The following is a 21268-nucleotide window of genomic DNA, read 5'->3' as shown; positions in this document are numbered from 1 at the left end:
CAATTTCTGTTTCTTCCAGCCATCAGAGCTGTACCGGTGGTGTTGGTGTCCAAAGCAAGCTCTCTTCTAAGGGAAGGGGAAGAATTCTCTGTGACGTGCTTGGTAAAGGATGTGTCTAGTTCCGTGGACTCCATGTGGATCAAGGAAAACAGCCAGGTGAGGGGCTTCTTGCCTTTGTTTTTTTCTCAGTACGTTGTTCTGTCTGTGTGGGAGAGTTTAAGGTTCTCCCTTCAACCAGTCTATTCATTGTCCGGGGGATGGCTCAGCTGGTGTGTCTGTGGGGTGGGACTGTCTGCGCGTGTGTCAAGATGCATCTTTTCCCCTTTCGTAGCACCATATGTGGATGTGTGCGTTCATTATTCGTGACAAATGCGTGTCATTTTGTCAATTTATTTTGAGAAAATCGAAGAGAGAACTTCAGACCCTGTTATTACCGTGTGCTGTTTCTTTGACTTTCGTAGGGAAGTTTTTAAGACAACTTCTGGTTAACTGCATAAGTACTTTGATTTTTAGGACTATTAAAACTATCCAGGCCAGATTATTTAAAATACTGGGAAAAGTTGTCAATTTTTTTTCCTTTCATATTTAAAAAGAGTAAATGGTCTCAGATACCAACTAGGGAGCTCTTTCCTTTCCCATAAAGTGGCCTGTCCATTTGAGAGATGTGGTTCTTTTTTGTATTGATCTGACATCCCCCGTCTGAGGCTGGTTACCTGAGGTCAAGTTGCTAATGGTTTTCTGTTTGTTTGAGTCACTATTAATAAAATGGTTATGTTTAATCTGAAACATTGGGACATGTTTAAGATCTCATTCATTTAACAAATGCATATTGAATGTCTACGTTAGGCATATCTTAAGTAAATTTTAGCCAGTTATATGAAGTTTTTTTTTTCTTTCTCTCTCTGAATATTCATTAGTAGCAAGGTCTTTCAGATGTCTAATTTCCCAAATATTTTGCTTTAAAATTTCCATCGACTGAATATTCAATAATTTTTATTTGCATAATCGTGGCCATCTAGTTAATTAGCTGTCACGGTGGTTTTTTCATCAGTACGCATATATGCATTACATTGGAGAGAAGAAATAATATATTTTCCTCCTCCTCCTCCTCTTCCTCTTCTTCCTCCTCATGCTCTGTATTCAATATTGGCAATTTCATGCCTGTTTAAAGAATTCTTTGCTAGATAAGTAACCATGGTGATTAGCATATGCAAAGTACTATGATGGTATTCATGTAGACTTGGTGATGGATGATACCTTGTTAATGAAGCCTGCCATTGACTAGGAGAATGGATTGTACTAGAGACTTGTTCTTTCAAACCAATGGCTCAGAGTTTTAGTTTCCTTATCATACAATTTAATAAAAACAATAGTTTATGTATGCATTTTTGACTAACCTTAGAGAACACAATCCTACGATAATTGGCTTTCTATCATCCTTAATTTCAGATGAGAGAACAGTTTAGACCATGTGCATATTTGAGCCTCTGTATAACTTGAAAATAGCCTTTTTTCGATGAGAAATTAAATTGCCCTAGGCAGTTTTGTTCTGAACCATTTTTCCCAAGAGTCCCGCATGCCATTCCCAATTAATCCACTGGCGCTGGTAGATAAGCCTTCGGTGTTGGGAACTCTTTGGGGAAATCCCAATGTGCACCTCAAGGGTTAAGGAAACCCGAATCACATGCAAACAATATGTAATGTGTGACTTGCAGATGGGGCCCATGGCTCTATGCCAAGGTTCATCCATGAATCCTTTGTTGCTATCCTTTGGCTTCGTCTGGAATACTTAGCACTGTTCTCACTATCAGATTATCTTAAAAATCCATGGTATTTGATCCTGACCATTTAGAATAAGTTTAACTCACAGTGAAATTTAGGATAAAATGACTGTTCTAGAGTTTTTGCAGTTACTTGTTTTAAAATGTGAGAGAGTCTTGGAGTTTATTCAACACTTGTGAATCTTGATTAGCTTTTCTAATGCCTCTAAACCCTTATATTTTTACTTTTTAGTAGGATATTTGACAGTGTCTGAATTATGGTCTTGAGGTTTAGGTGTTGACATTGTATCCCTTGGGACCAAGCTGTTTCTTCCTGCACTGATGTGTTCATTGTTCTTGTTTAGCTCCCTATTGTAGACCCTTGGGCTCTTGCAAGAACTAGAAGGAAGATATACCGTAAATCTAGAATGTGGCCTTACCTGTCCATTGTCACTCTGCCTTTGCAGAGAAGTCTGTGACCTGATGGACTGGGAGAGGACAAAACAGTGTCACCTCCCTTTGCTATTTCATTGCTTTTCTGCAGTGAACTGGCAGATTTCTGCCAATTACTAGAAGAATCTCCTGGAAGAGAATATCTTCATCTCTGCATTGTGCTTCAAACTGAAAAGGCCTTTAAAGACCTTTGCTTTCTCATTCCCTTTTATTTATTTATTTATTTGAGAGAAAGAGAGCAAGGGGAAGAGGCAGAGGGAGCAACAGATTCCCTGCTGAGCGGGGAGCCTGATCCAGGGGCTCCCTCCCAGGACCCCCAGTTCATGACCTGAGCCGAGGCAGATACTTCACCAACTGAGCCACCCTGGCGCCCCTCTCATTCCCTTTTAGAAACAAAAGCTGAGACTGGTGGTATCCTTGACTTGCTCAAGATCTCACAGTTACTTAACAAAGCAGGTTTCTCTTCTTTTTATTTCAAAACATTCAGTTTTGGCAGTCTGCTCTCATGTATGCTCATTTTAATGTAAAAAAAATTTCCAAAAATATAATAACAGAAAAAAAGAGAAACAGATATAATTCCACCATTGCATGTAGCACTGCTATGCAATGGAAAGAAAATGTGAGCCTCCTATGTAATTTAATATTTTCTAGTAGACACATGACAGAGTAAAAGTAAAATTGATTGTAATACATTTTATTTAACCTAGTATAGCTAAAATATTATCTTATCATGTAATTAATATAAAAAGTATCTGTGGGTTATTTTACATTACTTTTTTCATATTAAGTCTTCAAAATCTGGGACATATTTTATATTTACAACACAGTTTGAACCTCAAGCATTCCAAAAGCTCAGTAGTCTTTACTTGGCTGGTCTTTATGAATGCCACATTGCCCACTTTTTTTTTTCGTATTTCTTTTCTCTCTGCTCCTATGCATGTGTATTACCACGTTTGCGGTTTCAAGGTACACTCAATTTATGCTTTTTAAGTAATATAAACATTTTTCTTATTTTCACATTTATAATTTTCATGCTTGGTGTACCTTTAGGTCATCTCCGAAATTGCACTACAGTAAATATTTTGGAGATTAAAAAAAAAAAATTGAGTTATTTCCTTGAGATAAATTTGCTAGAATTGATCAGGGATATGAACAATGTGCCAAATTGCTTTCCGTAAGGATTGTTCTGGTTTAATGGTCTAATGCTAATAGTTCACCATAGCCTGGCCCGCGAATTACCCTTGATCTCATTCCATGTCAATATCAGGTTCTGTTTACTTTCTTTTTTCAGTTGTTACTTTTTTCAATAGGAATGTGTTCATATTACAGAAAATTTGGAAGATGCAGAAAGCTATGTGGTACTCCCTTTAATATTTTTAGAGTGGCTATAGTTTATATTATATTTTATTCCCATGATAGTTTCCATACAAGAAATCTCTCCGTGTCTTGTGTGCAGACAAATAATATGAGTAGAATGGTAATATCACGAGAGTAAATTTGCAACTTTTTCTCTTCCACTCATGCTTAAATAATTTGGGGCTTGGTCTTACATGTCTCACATACTTTGGAACCCCTTTTAGTAGTTGCCAGAATTCTTCTGGGTAAGGGGTGCTTGGGTAGCGGAGTCGTTAAGCGTCTGCCTTCGGCTCAGGGCGTGATCCCGGCATTCTGGGATCGAGCCCCACATCGGGCTCCTGTGCTGGGAGCCTGCTTCTTCCTCTCCCACTCCCCCTGCTGTGTTCCCTCTCTCGCTGGTTGTCTCTCTGTCACATAAATAAATAAAATCTTTAAAAAAAAAAATTCTGCCGGGTAAGAACTATAGGATGAATTTCCAAGTTAGTTTTAGATGTGATTCAATTTTTATTCATGAAAATAATATAAATATTGACAAAATAGAATATTATTAGTGATGTGTTTTCTTTCAATCACTGGGATCTAGAATAAAAACAGTGTAACAGGAGATACTGATATGACCTAACTATGCTGACTCAATGTAAAATATCAGTACTCTGTCATATTTCTTACAGAGAGACTTTTAAAATTTGGCACTGTTAAAAAAATACTTGGTGCTGTGGAGAATTTGGAATTATGCATGCCACGGTTGTTATGAAATGAATTTTCATGTTTTTTCCAATCATTAATAATGACTATCTTTCAATATAATCCTGTAATATGAAGTCTTCCAATGACAGACTTGTCATGATGCTTTATTATTCTTACTTAAGTAGCGTATAATGAATGTTAATATGGAGAAGTTAATTGCTGCTATTTTTAATTTATCTAGGAAAGATCCTGAATATAAATTTTATGATAATCTTTGATTTTTTTTTTTCTCCTTCCAAAACCAGCAGACTAACGCACAGACGCAGAGTAATAGTTGGCATCAGGGTGACTTCAATTTTGTACGTCAGGAAAGGTTGACGATCAGCTCAGCAAGAGTTAATGATTCTGGAGTGTTCATGTGTTACGCCAATAATACTTTCGGATCGGCAAATGTCACAACAACCTTGGAAGTCGTAGGTAAATATCTCTATGGGAATGTATAAATTACTGGCAGTAGTGAAAGAAGAAATTGCTAGATAGTTTCCTTTTTATGTTAATAGGCTGTTGAAGAGATTACTAGAAATTTAATTGTCACCACACGAATGAATGAGTGAATGAAAGTTATCATTGTCTCCTTTTCCACCTAGAGCACGAGAGCAAATTCTACCAGTTTTAATAAAGGGGAAGTGGAAGGCTGTAACTGAAGTTGTTTAAATGGGTCATTTTCTGCCATCCACCCTGTCCTCCCTACCAAACAAATAAAAGGTTAAGTGGAACTTTTTCAGAAATTCTAGTTCTTGCTGAATGACTTGAGTTTGGAAATGGATTGTAGGCTTGCTGTATGGAGGAGTGCTGATGCTGAGAGTTTCAAGTATTTCTCTGAGTCTTTCAGGAAGCGGGGGCACCTGAGCCCTTATCTTTTTTACCACTCAAGGGTCTAGTTCATCTGTTGCTGGAAGGGCTGAATTGGGCTGCTTCTTCCTAGTACAGCCCTCACTTCACCCTGTCCTCCAGCCTTATAGGCCGTAGCGTAAACCTTCAGAGAGGACATCCACTGGGACCTGACTCTTGGTCCTACACAGCGTAAACTGAATCATGGTTCCCTAGAATCCTAACCCCATCAGAGCTGGTGTGCACAAATGGTTTAGCCTTTTCTTCCCTACTCTGGAAATCTCACTAAATATTTATTTTCCAAGGTCTCCTTAATGAGAGCAGAACGTAGTGAATGTACTGGATATCTTTGATTTACTGGAAATAATAATAATTTTTAAGTTACACATTTTTTGCCTTATGAGTATTGTTTGAATTTAATCTACTTTCTTGCTTTTTTAATGCAATTATAGTCTTAGTGCTTGACTTTGATTAAGTACTTGTAGGGTGGCAAATTTCTTCATCATGAGCAATAATAAAATGATGTGATATTTGTTTTCATTTCTCCTCTTTCCCCCATGTTTCTTCAATAATGTATGAAGCAGTGTTAGAGGTCTGTGATTTATCCCACAATAATCTCATATAATTTTGGCATTTCTGCCCATGTTGTAATGGAAAGCATCTCACCAGACTAAACGTGGAAAACACCCTTTACTTGCAATTATAGAGTCAGCATGCAGAAAGAGTCTTACTTTTTCCCTAAACGTGATCGTGAACCATTTATTAATTTGAATAGAAAGCTATGCTTTTAAAATATTAAACTCCATAAGTGCTAATTTGCTAAGTTGATTAGGGAGCATGTTGATATATCAGCTTCAGCTCCAGAAAGCAATTAGTAAGGATGTTTTGAGCATATTATTGTATGTAATCAGATTTTTAAAATCCATTCATCAATTTCCAAGAATATAACTGTGTAACTGGAAGGACTTGTGGCTGAGAAACCCGAATCTGGTTTTGTATTGTTTCGGGATGGGTTGGGATGGGACAGGAACAGGAGGAGACAAAGAGAAAAGTAATTTCTCTTGAGGGTGGGATGGGAGGCTTTGGGATGGTCTCCGCCTGGTTTCGAGTCGGGGCTGTGCCACCTAATTTTCAAAGGCACCCTGCTTTAACTCTGCCTACATTTCCTCTTCTGAGAAACACAACTTCTGACTCCAAAGGCTGCGGAGAGGAGAAGATGCAGTAGATTTTATAGAAGTGCCTGGCCTAGTGTTTGTACTTGATTAAATGTTAATGCGTCACCATTTCTTAATGCAGAAGTACCTGATGTTAAAACAGCCCTGATGGAGTTCTTCAATTCTAATAATTCTTCATGAATTTGGAGCTCTGTTCCACTATAGGACATAAAAGTATATTGAGCCAAAGGACTCTAGAAAACTCAGAAGGAACTTAAGTAATTTATGTATGGTGATGATCAGAGAACTCATTTCAGTGCAAATATTGTTGTCTGTAATATTGGAGTATTTTGCATTGTGTGGTATCTTGGAATTTAGGACCTTAAGAACCTGAAAATGTAACATAGCACTCAGATGAAACATTTATTCCCTGAAAATTAACCTAAATTTGTTTTAAAAATGGCAGGGCGAGTTTCATTTATGATTCAGGTATTAGAACAGGGTGGTGGTTTCCATCTCTAACTTTCATCTGAATGATTTTTTATTCCCACCTGTGACAGATCCTTTTCCATTGGTGCAGTTGGACTCCTTTTCATTCTGAATCTATAGGCAACGAAAGGGCAGTAAATACTAGAATGACAACTCATGTGGGACCTTACTATATTCAACCAAATAGTGCCGAAAATAATGAATAACAATTTTAAATTTTATAATCCTAAAATTTTGAAAAAGAAATGGAAGAATAAAATGGAAACGCTTCCATAATCCCACTAATGTGATACAGCTGTTTATAAGATTTGGCATATTGCTTATATTTTTGTACACAGCAGGGTTTAATTATACATACATTTTTTTAAAGATTTCTATTTGTTTATTGGACAGAGAGAGCACAGGAGGGCAAGTGGCAGGGAGAGGGAGAAGCAGGGTACCCGCTGAGCAGGGAGCCCGATGCGGGACTTGATCCCAGGACCCTGGGGTCATGACCTGAGCCGAAGGCAGATGCTTAACCCACTGAGCCACCCGGGTGCCCCTATACATATGATTTTATTCTCTCTCTCTAACTGAAAGTACATGGAGAATTTAGGGCTTATGCTATAGTAAGAAGAGGCCAGCCTTGGCTTCTCACAGGCTTTTATTCAGAGCTGGGCTCTGCCTTTGGGTAGCCAGCTTTTTAGCTTTCCAGGACTGGATATTTTTCATCTGTAAGTTAGGAGTTACAACCTTTCTCTTCCAGTATTGTTATAAAATTAAATCTTTGTCATAATTATTAATTTAAATGTATGCTAAGGTACTTAGGGCAGTTCTTGGCCCCTAGTAAACATTCCATAAATGGTGGCTATAATATAATTTTATTACATTTTTTTCAAGCTCTCTCTTCTTACTATTATATAACCATTTCTGAGGGCTGCTTTATTAATCAGTTCTTTGATTTAAAAAATTACTATGTCCAGGGTAGATAGCCGTTCTTTTTGTATGTAGCTATCCACTGAGAAGAGTTCTCAAATGGGAATTACAGGGTTAAATGGGAGAATAGATAATTATAGAAAATCTATATCGCTAAATGCTTTCTGAAAGAGTTGTGGCAATTTACAGTGTGTAATTCAGCGTGCTACTTTTACCACACTTGCAAAAGTATTGAGTCTCTTTCAAATTCGTTTTGCTGTTTTTCCATAGGATGGATATACTTTATTTTTTAGCAGCTCTATTGAAGTTTTGCTATTTTTAATAAGTGAAAAGTGAAGCCTTATTTTAATTACCAGTTTAAATATTGTTCCATCTATATTTTCATGTTCTTTTTCCTACTGCCTTACTTTTACTGTGTAGACATTTAAAAATGTTTATGTATTCAGAGTCTTAGGAATTTTATGATTTTATGATTTCTTTTTCTTCTCTTGTTCCTAAAAAGCCTAGAGAACTGCTCCCCCCTCTATAGAGGTTTGATAAAGGAGTTAATTCTGTTGTTTAGTTAACAATACGGTGTGGTTATTAAAATGCTGTCCTTGATTTCATCTGTGATATGTGGTAAGATGTAAGCTTATTTTTCTTGAAATATTAAATGGTCTTCTTTCAACCTCTTTATTGACTGTAGGGCGTGCTTCTCCTTCTTGATTTATGACACCTTCCTATCACATACACATTTATATTGGGTCTGGGCATGGGCTGAGTATTTAGTCCAAACGCTTTTTAACCTAAGAAACATCAGGACTCGTCATTCTAGAAGACTTATGACATGGTGCTAGGTCTTTAAGAGAGTTGCTTGAGAGACAGAGATGGGAGAATAAACATTTCAGGTGTGTCCTTGTTAAAATAGTCTTATTATTGACAATTAATACCTGAAACCAGTCAGTTATCTTTGTAATCCAAAGATGAAGTTGTGTTTTCTGTTGCGTAGTCATGGTTAATAGTTTCTTCCTGTTTTGTTCTGTTACGATTAGATAAAGGATTCATTAATATCTTCCCCATGATGAATACTACGATATTTGTGAATGATGGAGAGAATGTGGATCTGGTGGTTGAATATGAGGCATACCCCAGACCTGAGCACCGGCACTGGGTCTACATGAACAGATCCTTTGCTGATAAATGGGAAGATTATCCCAAGTCTGACAATGAGAGTAATATCAGGTAAGAAAAGAGCCTTGCCCTGGGGATTCGACACCTCCCGCCTTCTCTGGGCTTACCAGATTCTATTCTGTGACCCATAAATGTGGGAGAGGACACCTGATAGAAAGAAGTTTGGGGCTCCTTCCTGAGTCTTCAGACCATTGTCTCCTTTTGCTTGTGTTTAAAGCACACACAGAAGTCTGTGCATCAGCTTTCACATTTCTGATATGGGGGGACAGTTCAGAGCAGGGACTGACATATACTAGGGACACAGTAAATAATTTTTCAGAGAAAGAGGAAAGTCAGCCCTTTGAATGCTTTTTTAAAAACCATAAGAAAAATATGCACGTGGGTGGCTCAGTCAATGTTAATAAGCCTCCGACTCTTGATTTTGGCTTAGGTCGTGATCTCAGGGTCCAGGGTTGGAGCCCTGCATTTGGCTCCCCTCTCGGGGGAGTCTGCTTCTCTCCTCCCCCCCTCCCCCACAAAGCTCGCATGTGTGCTTTCTCTCTCTCTTAGATAAATAAATGTGTCTTAAAAAAAAAAAAACAACCCTAAAAACTGAAAGAGAACAGCCTTATTCAGTAGCTTTGGACAAGGCAGTGAACCCAAGTTCTTTCTTATCACACCTCATTTTTTTTAAAGATTTATTTATTTATTAGAGAGTGAGCGAGCACAGGGAGAAGCAGAAAGACACGCTAGCAGACTCCCCACTAAGCTCAGAGCCAACGTGGGGGCTCGATCTCTCGATCCCGAGATCACAACCTGAGCCGAAACCAAGAGTCGGGCACGCTTAACCGCCTGCACCACCCAGGGGCCCCCACACCTCTCATTTGATCCTCAAGACATTTATAATGAAAATAGTAGCAATCGTAAAGTAGTAAAAGGTACAATAAAAATAGTAAATAAAAATAAATAAAATAAATAAAAATAATAAATAAGATCGTAAAAGTAGCTTACTCTCTGTGGGCTGCAGGTGCTCTTGCCTGTGCTGCGCTGTTCTAAGTACCTTCCAGATAGTAAGTCAATAATTTCAGTTCTCACAAACCCCACGGACAGGCACTCTTGTTTCTGTCATTCTGTAGAAGAGGAAACTGAGGCACAAATGAGTTAGGTAACTTGACCAAGATCAAACGGCTAACAACGTAGATGCCTAGACAGACGACATATTTTTTTTCCAGTCAGGAGCCATGGGCTGTTGCAGGGATGTGGGTGAGAGATGATGCTGTCCTGGGCCAAGGTGTGAGGGTGGGAGGGAGGAGGATGGATTTGGGAGGTGTCCAGGCTACCTCTTTAGAAGACTCAGTGATTGGCAGACGGGGGGCGGTGGGGGGGGGGAGAGGAGAGGTAGGAGCTGAAGATGCCCCTTCGGATTCTGTGTCCGTCAGCCACATTGGATGGTGATCGATGATGCCATTCAAGAAGGAGGAAGGGTTGTGGGGGCAAAGACCGTGAGTTCGGCTAACGGTTTGTTGAATTGGAGGTTGACCGTGGGCTCTCTAGTGGAGACATTCAGGTAGAAAGTGTCCTACGTCAGGTTCCCTAGAAGCAGAGCCTGAGACAGTGATTGCGGATCAAGGGCTTCATTAAGGGAGAGCGAGACCTGCCAGGGAGAGTAAAGGAGGAAAGAAAGGATGGGTGGGTGAGTGGCAGGCTGAACTCAGGGGTGCTCTGGAGCTGGGCTTTTGTCCCTCCCTGTGGGCTGTCACTCATTGGCTGTAGACCTGGGTAGGCAGTCAGCTTCCAAATGGGGTCAAGTGTCCCTGGGCAAGACTTGGGAGGACGTTGCAGGTGTGAGTCATTATTAGCTGTACCCACAAGGCGGGGATGGGGCACGAAAATCACATAGGACCGAGAAGTCTGAACTAGAGGTCAAGATTGGAAGGTTGTGAGCAAACAGCAGGTAGTTCAGTGGGAGAGTAGATTGCTCAGGGGTGGGCGCAGCGTGAGAGGAGAGGCCGAGTAGGTTGCTGTGTATGTCAGGACGGTTGGGTAGCTCAGCGGGTCAAGGGCTGTGCAGGGCGTCCACCCCGTCCTATCAGTCACTCCCCTGGCAGGCCTACGTGCTCAGTCTACACGGCCGTATCCGGTATCCCTGCAGCTTGGAGAGCAAATACTGCAAAGGACACTAGGAAGAAGTCGTGGGGGTGAAGGGAGAACTAGGAGGTGATGGTCCTTGCGAGAAGGCAGCTGAGGGCCCCAGTGTTGGCCTGGCTGCGAGGGTCCTGCTCCTGCATGTGGACACCTGCTGCTCTGGCCAGGTGCCCGGTGTTAAAGCAGCAGGGCAGGGGAGTTCGGGACCCTGGTGAGGGACTGTGCACAGAGAGGGATGTGGGCGTGAGGACAGCGGGGGCGGTGGGGGGGGGGGAGGCCGGAATCTCCACGAGGTTGTCTTCATGCTGAGAAAGCCTCTCCCCACTCAGCCACTTGTCCCAAATCAAATACATGTGCATATGTTTGGATTTGTTAATGTGGGTCTTGTTAATACTGAGTTAAGTGAGCCCTGTTCCTCCTGGAACAGCTATGTATTTCCAGAGAGAAACTGTGGAAAACCCTCTCACTCGAGGAATGCCGTTCCCGGGTGATTGATTTCTTTTCTTTTCTTTCTTTCTCTTTCTGTAGATATGTGAGTGAACTTCATCTAACCAGATTAAAAGGGAATGAAGGAGGAACTTACACGTTTCAAGTGTCCAATTCCGATGTCAATTCTTCCGTGACATTTAATGTTTATGTGAACAGTGAGTAAAACGAATGGTTTCTTATCTTTCTATTTTTTATTATTTTAAGTTGTGGCTCGTGTTGGTAACAGCTGCAGAACTGAGCTCATTGTGTACTATGTAAATAATGTCTCATGATAATTTTGACCTTCACAAAGACCCCGCGGTTTGGTGGTTGGAAGAACGTGTACGAAAACCAATTCCTTGGCCTACATTTCACTGACCGCACGACCTTGTAGAGGTCACTCAGATTCTGGGTGCTGCCTTTGAAGTAAACAGAGGAGCCATAGAAGTTAAAAATAACAGTCGTTTGAGGGAAAATGTATTATTATTGATCGTTGAAATGGGGAGCCAGAGGTTGAGTAGGACCTGGAGTGTGGTGTTAGTTGGGACAGAGATGCTGTCGAGCTCTGACATGATTGCTTTGTCACAGTGCTTTCTCTTTCGGGGTTGTGATATGGCTCGTGTTTAGCTTGTTCTCCCCCTAAAACGAACGCAGTATCGACCCAGCCCGCGGGACCCTCCGGGATAGCATGTGGGTGCTGTGGGGGAGGGAGCAGGTGCTTCGGGTGGGAGGAGAGCTTGGGGCATGGGAACCCAAACACCTGGGTCCTGCCCTGCTGTGGCCCCCACAGCATCTTAGAGAAAGGTCTTTGCACAGAGGTTGAGGCCAAGGGACTGAGCTCACCAGCTGGGGCTTCTGCCCTGTGCAAAGTGTCTTCTGGCTCTAGTCTACGGCCTGTCTGCCCATCCAGGGAAGGACAGCAGGTGTCTTCCACACCACAGCAGCCAGGGACCAGGGGACGGGGCCTCCAAAGACAAAGAATTCCAGGGGAGTGGCCAACAAGATGACCATTGGAATTAGCCATCCTGGGTGTGTGTTGGGGGGTGGGGAATGCAGAGACAGCCTGGAACATTCCCTAGGGAACAACTTGGTAACTCTGCAGAGCGCTTCCAGTGTGTTGGGCTGCAGGAGGGCGGTGGGAACAAAGGATGGGTGCCAGTTTCTTGTCCTCAAGGAGCTTACTTGCTGTGAAGTCATTGTACAAAGTTGCTTCATTGGTGCTGCAGGTCAGTGGTGTGGGGTGGGGGGAAGTGCGATCCAACTGTGAATGAGGACAGGAAAGTGATACCAAGGCAGGTTTTCGATGGCTAATCTGGGGTCTTTTAACTATACCCTCATTTCCAAGACCCAGGTGTTCTTAGGTGTTTAGATAACGAGGGTCCCATCTGTGGAACTAAACAAGTTTCTTTTTTTTTTTTTTAAAGATTTTATTTATTTATTCGACAGAGAGAGAGACAGCCAGCGAGACAGGGAACACAAGCAGGGGGAGTGGGAGAGAAAGAAGCAGGCTCATAGCGGAAGAGCCTGATGTGGGGCTCGATCCCGTAACGCCAGGATCACACCCTGAGCCGAAGGCAGATGCTTAACCGCTGTGCCACCCAGGCGCCCCGCTAAACAAGTTTCTTAATAACTGCAGGCCTTGTCAGGAACCTTAATGTGCTGGTGTGTATTATACCTCCCCAGGAAGGGGGTGTGGAATGGGGTATACAGCTCAAACTGGTTTGACCACAGACCTACCTTTTTTGAGGAAATCGTGTTAATTAACATCTCAGTTCCTCAGAACTGATTATATGGTATCTCATTGGCCTGCATTTCAAATATGTCTAGATTAATTCAGATGTTAATCAGAGGCGGCTTAGCATATTACACATGGGCAAGATTATCTGCTTCTGAAAAATCTCACTATTCAAGTAATTTAAGAGACGATTACAGGTAAATCAATATCCTTACAAGCATCATATGCATACTGTCCACACTAAACTGGATTTTTGGGTTCTCTGTAGTGCAGTGCTTCTCAAACTCTCTCTGGAAAAGGACCTTTTTAAAAAAAATTTCCAGTTTATTCTGGAACCAATCACTAGGAGGGTGAAATGAGTAAGAGCAGACGTATGCAAAATGCCAGTTTAAATTCTTTTTTTATTATGAGATTAAGTAGATAGAAAATTTATACTGTCAAATTGCTTCTTGTAAATGCTCATTACCAGTTGGTTGCACTTACCCCTTGAGGACCAGTAACAGCAGATCACGGCCATGGCCTACTCCACAGACCTCATTTCTCAGGGTTGCTCAGTAGTTGGGAATTTTATAAAATTCCATTTGCATCTCTTTTTCCCTGGCTTCAAGGTCAGGGAGGCATTAAGATCTGTTTCTCTGCCCCCTTCTCATGCTTCCATTTACTAGTGTGGTCTGCCAGTTGGCTGTGAGTCACTGACCTTAGAAAGGTGTCTCTGAAGTCACCATTCTTTTTCTCTGGTGACAAAATTGCTGCCATTTTCCTTGCCAGGCCAATGTGCCTGCTGGTGAACTGCCTATTTGAAACTGGATAGGAAACAGCATTAAGCTTCCCAGATGATTTTTTTATTTTTTATTTTTTGTGGATTCCCTATTGGGGCAGAAGGCCTTTTGTGTATTCTGGGCCCTGGGTTGCAGATCAGCATTTACTGATCTCCGGCTTCACGGCACCGGGCACACAGATAAGGATGGTCTAGTGTCTCCCCACTTAGTTAAGTTTTTCAGGAAGTCTTTCGTTGATGTCAGTTTGTTACAGACACTTAACTGACAAAAGGTACTTCTTTCACTTACCCAACACATTGGACTTCTCGAGCTCCGAAGCCTTTGACAGACATGCTATTTTTGTGTGAAGCTTAAAAACAACTACCTCTTCTGAAGTGTGTTCAATTGCTCTTTACAGATAAAAGGTAGCTAATTACTTTGTTGATTTTTTTTAATTGAAAAAGATTTGCAATGTTAAATTTTGAAATTTAAAATTGGAGGGGTGGTGTCCATCTCGACATAACATTTTAGCTGAGCCAAATACAGACGCAGATCTGCTGTGTGATTTATTCTGTAAATAAGCTTAGCCCCAAGGATGAAAGGAATTCGGCTGTGCAAAAATTAGAATTGATAGAAATCAGAATAATAAATGCATAATATTCGTGCAGAAATTCAGTGACTTTTACTCAATGACATTGATGCATAATTGCTTAATAAATTCAGCGCTGAGAAATGCTTACGAAAACCCACGATTTTGAATGGTTAAATGTTTGATGGTTGAAAAATTCATTTGTTTTAAAAACCCTGCATGTAGATTCGAGTACATTGGGGGTGTGTGTGTTTTAATTGCTTATGTGGGAGGCTTTAAAAAATAATCATATTCTGTCAGTTTATGTTAGAGAAAAATATGTAGCATATTAAACTTGAAAATGTTTTAAGTCTGTTTTTAACTTCTCTAACCAAGCCATGATTTCCATGTCTGTTCATTTGGCTCCGTGGCATTAAATGTGGTTTATAAAGGCCAAGACCTATAACTTGTTTGCCTTTTTTCAGCAGAACTTCCAGTGCAAACTGATGGGAGGTTTTTTGGTTTTGTTTGGTTTTGTTTAGAGAGAGTGGGAGAGAGTGTGGGGTGTGAGTGGGGAGGGGCAGAGGGAGAGGGAGAGGAGGAGAATCTCAAGCAGACTCCACATCCAGCTCGGAGCCTGACGCGGGGCTGGATCTCATGACCGGAGCTGAAATCAAGAGTTCGATGCTTAACTGAGTGAGCCACCCCGGTGCCCTTTTTTTTTGGGAAGGGGAGGTCCTGGGGAGAGTTTTCATTAAAAAAACAAACAACAAAAGCCAGCGATTCTTTGCATTGAACTTGCATTACTGTAATCACCCTTGCCAGGCCTGTTGGAGATATATACAGAAATCAGATGCTTAGTTCTAAAAAGAAGTTTGAGATCTTTGGTGAAAATGGCTATTTGTTTCCTTTGCAGATCAAAATTGGGAGGAAAGTAGAGTTCTAAAATCTATACAAACACCCAAAAGTGCTTTCTTTTTTTTTTTCTTCTTAAATATATTTAGCTTACAATGACATGATATAATAAAAGTGCTTTCTTAATAGGACCTACTCTTTCCAAAATTCCTGGAGGTATTAGAAGAAGTGACACCACTGAGATTCTATAGGTAGTCTGTGATACTCGGTTAGAAACCTGTGGTCTCCTTGCTTATAGTAACTGTCACACAATAAGGCTTTTGCCAGATCCAGGACAAACAAAAGGCCAAATGTACATTTAACTCTAAATGATACACTTGTTCTTTTCCCTCTCCACCCAGTATTTTTGAATACATTTCAAGCATTATAGCGGACTTAAATGTTAATCAGTAATGTACATATTTTACGAGTTTATTTTGGCATATGATTTCAAATAATCCCATGTGAATCCTGAAGTAACATACGTAATTGTGGAAGGAAAGTATGATTACTGTGATAAAGCAGTTGTTTTTCAAACGTGTGGAATGCTTTTAAGAAGATCCAATAAACTTTTTTTCAGCTTTATTGGGGTACGCTTGACAAAATTGTGAGATATTTGAAGTGTATACATGACTTTGATGTATGTAAACATTTTGAAAGGATTCCTCCGCCCCACCTCATTGAGTTAATTAATGCATTTGTCACCTTACATGTTTACCCTTTTTGGTTTTGGTTCTCTGGGTTTCTTGGGGGGCGGGGTGTTTGTTTTGTTTTTTGGTGGAAACACTTAAGTCCTACTTTCTTAGCAAATTTCGGTTATATAATACAGGGTTATCAACTACAGTCATCATGTAATTCATTAGATCCTCTGATCTTACCCATCTTACACCTGTTTGTATCCCCTTAATGCCCCTCCCTGTTTCCCCCATCCCTTAGATCCTGGCAACCAATTTTCAGCTCTTTTTTGATGAACTTGATTTTTTTTTTCCCCCAAGACTCCATTTAAGTGATACCTTGCAGTATTTGTCTTTCTGTCGGGCGTATTTCATGTCACATAACGCCTTCGAGGTTTATCCATGTTGTCACAGATGGTAGGATTTCCTTCGTTTTAAGGCTGGATAATATTCCTCTGTGTGTGTGTGTGACATTTTCTTTCTCTATTCATCCATCGAAGGAAATTGAGGTTATTTCCATGCCTTGGCTATTGTAAGTAATACCGCAGTGAACATAGGAGTGCAGATCTCTCTTCGAGGTAATAGTTTTGTTTCCTTAGGATATATACCAAGAAGTGGGATTGCTGGATCATAGGGTAGTTCTCTTTTTAATTTCTTGGGGAACCTCCATGCCCTTTTCCACAGCAGCTGTACCAGTTTGCCTTCCCACCAACAGTGCGTGAGAGTTCCTTCTCCATACCCTCGTCAACATTTGTTCTTTCTTATCTTTTTGGTAATAGACACGCTAACGGTGTGGGTGATAGCTCATTTTGGTTTTGGTTTACCAGTAACTTTAAAATGCCTCTTTAAAATGTTATCTGATAACATTTCCAGATCCGCATTATGCATCTAAAATTTGTGGTAAATGGTCTCTAGGGGCCATAAATAGGTCTCTCTCCAGTCTTAAAGGTCTACCCTTCAATGACAACCTAGCCAGTTGAGTCAGAGGACTGCGGTACTCAGGTGGTGGTAACAGGAAAGCAGGCAGGACAAGCAAGATACGGAGAAGCCGGGGGCTGGCCTTCACCGTCGGCCTTACCTGGAACACGTGTCATGTGACGTTAAGCTAGATTGCCTCTCCAGCTAACTCTCCAAGTCACCGACTCTACTTCATTTACAGCAGAGTGGTCAAAGGGGGTTGAAACGATTTGAGGAAATGCTAAATAATGCATTATTTCTAAATCACCGTATCATGTAATTAACATCCTGTCTGCTGTGAGCAATTATTTATAGATCATACAGTGTACCCGTATCAGTCCAAGTCATAAATCATCCAGAATGAGGTCTCTTGATGAGAAAGCTTCTCTTTGACCACATTTGCAAAATCTGGGCTCCCTTTTATGTAGTTTTGGTCATAGTTAAATCTAGTTATGGGTGGCTAAACTCTCCTTCTAGGGAGAAGCCACTCGGAAGGGTAACACCCTGCAGACAAAGCCGCACATTTGCGGGAGGGGAGGGCAGACTGTCAAGTCAGCCACGTATACAGATGGCTTGGACCGCCTGCCAGCCAGCCCTCTAGGTTACCCACCTGGCTGGAGGTCTCAGGGACCTTCACCCAGGTTTAAATGGTAATGTGGAAATGTGCGGTAGCCTTCAAGGATTGCTTAGTTGGGGGACTTTGGGTCTGTGCTGTTTATGATCCCCATGAGGTGAGAGCACAGTTACTAGAACTTTGCCTCTTCGGAAGGTAGAAATGTTTTCTACCTTCTGTCTTCATTTTTTTCAGGGCCGATAGGACCTTCCAAACATTTGGGTGTCTAAACCATGCTTGCATTAGAGGCTAACACACTTGATTGTTGAGTTTTGCTTGAGAGGCTTTGCTTTTCAGTGTTTTGTTTTTTTCCTACTAGATGGATTCTATTATATCTACTCTTACATTAAATTATTGGATTTTTTTTTTTTTTTTGTAGAGCAAGATTGCGAGCAGTGGGGAGGGGCAGAGGGGGGGAGAGAGAGAGCCCCAAGCAAGGCTCCACGCCCAGCCCAGCGTGGAGCCCCACGCAGGGCTCGATCCCACGACCCCAAGATGATGACCAGAGCCGAAATCAAGAGTGGGATGCTCAACTGACTGAGCCACCCAGGCACCCCGAAATTATTGGAATTCTTAAACATTAAATAAAATCAGTGCTGAATGGAACTCCTTTCCGATTTATTTACTTGCTTTTGAGAATTTGCTGTAAAGGTATCACAGTAACCAGAAATGCAGTTTGGTTTGTGCAGACATTTGTATACATGTGTTTTTAAAGTAAAACAATATGCGAAGGGTGAAAAAATTAGAAAATGTAAAAAAGCAAAAATAAGCAAGTTTTAATTGTACCTGTTAAAGTTTATTTACATTTTATAGATTACCACTGCTAATATATCCCTTATTGTATATGTTCTTCCTGAACATTTTTTTAAACTTTGTGTTTTTCTTTTGCAAAAATGAGCTCATACTGCTTCATAAGCTTGTGTTCTGGTGCTGAACAATGAGTGCATTGTGCATACCTTTCCAGAACGGAGTACTCTTCTTCAGCCTCGTTTTGGTATCTCGTTGCATGGATAGTGCATAATTTTTTTAACCCATGTCTGGCACAGTTTTGAAACATTGTGGAGTATGGATTGGGTCACAAATGATGTGACTAGGGTTTTAAAGAAACCCATCAGATGCTTATTTAAGGTTTATAATTATCTTGTTTAATCTCAACTGAGCGACCTTGCCTAAGTGCCTGCCAGTAAATAAGGTTATCATCTGTCTTTATCTTCCATGCTCCCGTGTCTTAAACATATGTCACAGAAGAAACACTGTGCTGGCTTTTGGGACAGTTCTAATTTAAGGAATAATTTTCAGATCTTCTTACTGGGGTTGCTAATCTATGTAAAAAGAGGCGCTTGTCTTTTTACATTAATCTTTTTATAGGTAGTGTGTGTTCATTTGCGATACCTGACAGTGTCTGAGCTCTGTTTTTATTCTCTATTACTGAATTTGAAATGAGTTTTTGTTGTTCAATTGCTTGGGAATTATGAGTGTTGTTTTGATGTGACACTTTAATACTTCCTTCTCCTAATGAAGATCTCTGTGGCTGCAAGAATTGCTGTAGACATTTGAGTTGAAAGAAAAAAGGGGTATCATGGCAACCTACTTTTAAAGTAGAATTGGATTCTCTTACATTCTGAAAAACATTTAGGAAATGTGTCGGTATTCTTTTTCCTTCATGTCTCATGAGAAAAGTTGGTCTGGTATTGCTAATTTGGGGGATGTAGTAAAACGCTGGACCTGTTTGAGAACAGGTAACCTGTCTAGATGGAGCCCTTATTGGTGTGGTCTGGCCAGTGTTTCACGTTTATGGTAGCAAAACAGGAGAAACAGGTTTAAGTTCTATCACCACGTCAACTTCTGCTAGGAATTGAACATGAACTTGGGGCATCATTTTCTAAAAACAGTCTGAGTATTCTCCTTCCTATTCGTGGAACTTGGACTCTATGGAGATTTCCTTTCCAGTGGAGCCATATATGTTTTGACATCAAATTAGCCCCCTTCATGGATACATGTACCCAGGTTCACCTGTAATTTAGTGTGAATTTAAATTAAGCCAAGAATAGGTGCATAATTTTCCCATGGGTTTCATGTCAATAACCCTTGTCGTCCACTTTTGAATTACGTGGCAAAATGAATTCACTGCTTTTCCTGAGTAGAAAGCTAGCGTTTAACCCCTGGTCGCACTCCACACGTGTGTCCCCGCCCGCCCTCTGCATGTCCGGGTCACATGCATGCATTCCGTGGTGCCCCTGGAAACCAAGCACGGTGATTCTGGCTGAGGAAGGCTTTCTGCAGGTAGTTGCAGCCCGTTAACGTCGTCTCAGCACTGGGAGATCTTTAATGGCTCTATGGACAGAGTCGTGCTAGGGCTGGATTCTGCCTGCAGCCGATTCTTGAAGGGCGCATAAACTGAAACCTTTTTTTGAATGGTTGAAAAAAAATCAGAAGATTTTGTGAGACATGAAAATAAAATTCAGATGTCAGTGTCCGTAAGTAAAGTTTGTTGGAACACGGCTGCACACATTGGTTTGCATGTCTGGCTACATTTGTGGTACACAGTGGCACAATCCAGTAGCTGCAAGAGAGACCCTGAGGCCCACAAAGCCTAAATTATTTACTGCCTCACCCTTTACAATAAAAGTTAGCTTACCCCTAGTTTAGAATATCACTTCATTAGGAGGGTGATTTTTTTTTTTTTTAATGGTAAACACTCCTGTTAAAGACAGCTGGATATAGGCGACTGTAGTTGAAGTTTTGTTTCATTTGCTAAACAAACTTCTATCAAAGTGCCCATTTGCCAGTTTCTGGCAATCTTTTTTTTAATTTAATTTTTTTAGAGAGGGAGAGAGAGAATCTTAAGTAGGCTCCACACCCAGTTTGGAGCCCAGTGCGGGGCTGAATCTCACGACTCTAATAAGGTTATGACCTGAGCTGAAACCAAGAGTTGGACGCTTAACCAACTGAGCCACCCAGGCGCCCCTCTGGCAATATTTAAGAATATGTAAAAATAAAATATATTTTCAAGATATCTATTCTGGGGATTTTTTTTTTAAAGTACACTTTTATATAAGTAAAAGTTAACCTGCATTTTTTTACACCCCTGTTTCAGCTGATTTAAGTTCCTTTATCACAACAGTGTGGCAGGCATGTAGATTTGACCCCGGCCCAAATAGTGCAAAATTGCTGCAAAGCATTGCTGTGTGGCCATTAAAATACACCAGCAGACCCACAATCGTAAAAACACAATGCATCCTTATGATCCCTCTTCGTTTAGTCTTTTATTGTTTGGAGACTTCAGTCTGTGTTCTTTGCTGATTATAGCGTTTGGGCAAATGGGCATTTCTAGCAGGAGCTGGTCGAGGTGGTCAGGGGCGAGAGGAGCTCAACTCAGAAATGCTTACCCATCCGTTACTCGTGGATCTTTTCCCGCCCCCACCCCCATCCCAATCCCCACTCTTATTATCTGTGCTGTGTTCTTAAAAATTTGTTTTGTTCTTGCCTTCCGTATGGACCTGATGGTGGCGAAAAGGGATGTTTTTCAAGATCACATATCTTTGGGGTAAATCGGCAAATGGTTAGGATTTTTAATGGCATGAGCCATGAATTCTCAGTAG

At 40.9% G+C, this 21268-nt stretch overlaps 1 protein-coding gene across 5 annotated transcripts in view; it reads left to right on the top strand.

The window, feature by feature from the left end:
- Window positions 1-21268, top strand: part of KIT (KIT proto-oncogene, receptor tyrosine kinase) — an 81454-nt gene that overhangs the window by 39106 nt on the left and 21080 nt on the right. For 3 of the 5 annotated variants that reach the window (XM_045815888.2, XM_045815890.2, XM_087864133.1), the window contains 4 exons: window positions 20-156; window positions 4565-4733; window positions 8737-8926; window positions 11528-11643. In XM_045815888.2, the coding sequence (XP_045671844.1) occupies window positions 20-156; window positions 4565-4733; window positions 8737-8926; window positions 11528-11643 (612 nt within the window). Of the gene's footprint in view, window positions 1-19; window positions 157-4561; window positions 4734-8736; window positions 8927-11527; window positions 11644-21268 lie in introns of all 5 variants that reach the window. The other 2 variants (XM_045815889.2, XM_045815887.2) reach the window with 1 other exon arrangement.

Source organism: Ursus americanus, chromosome 8 (assembly GCF_024610735.1).
Source record: "Ursus americanus isolate L20-20 chromosome 8, mUrsAme1.1.p, whole genome shotgun sequence".
Taxonomy (NCBI): Eukaryota; Metazoa; Chordata; class Mammalia; order Carnivora; family Ursidae; genus Ursus; species Ursus americanus.
Note: the sequence above shows the minus strand (reverse complement) of the source record. Positions and strands in the feature narration are given on the sequence as shown.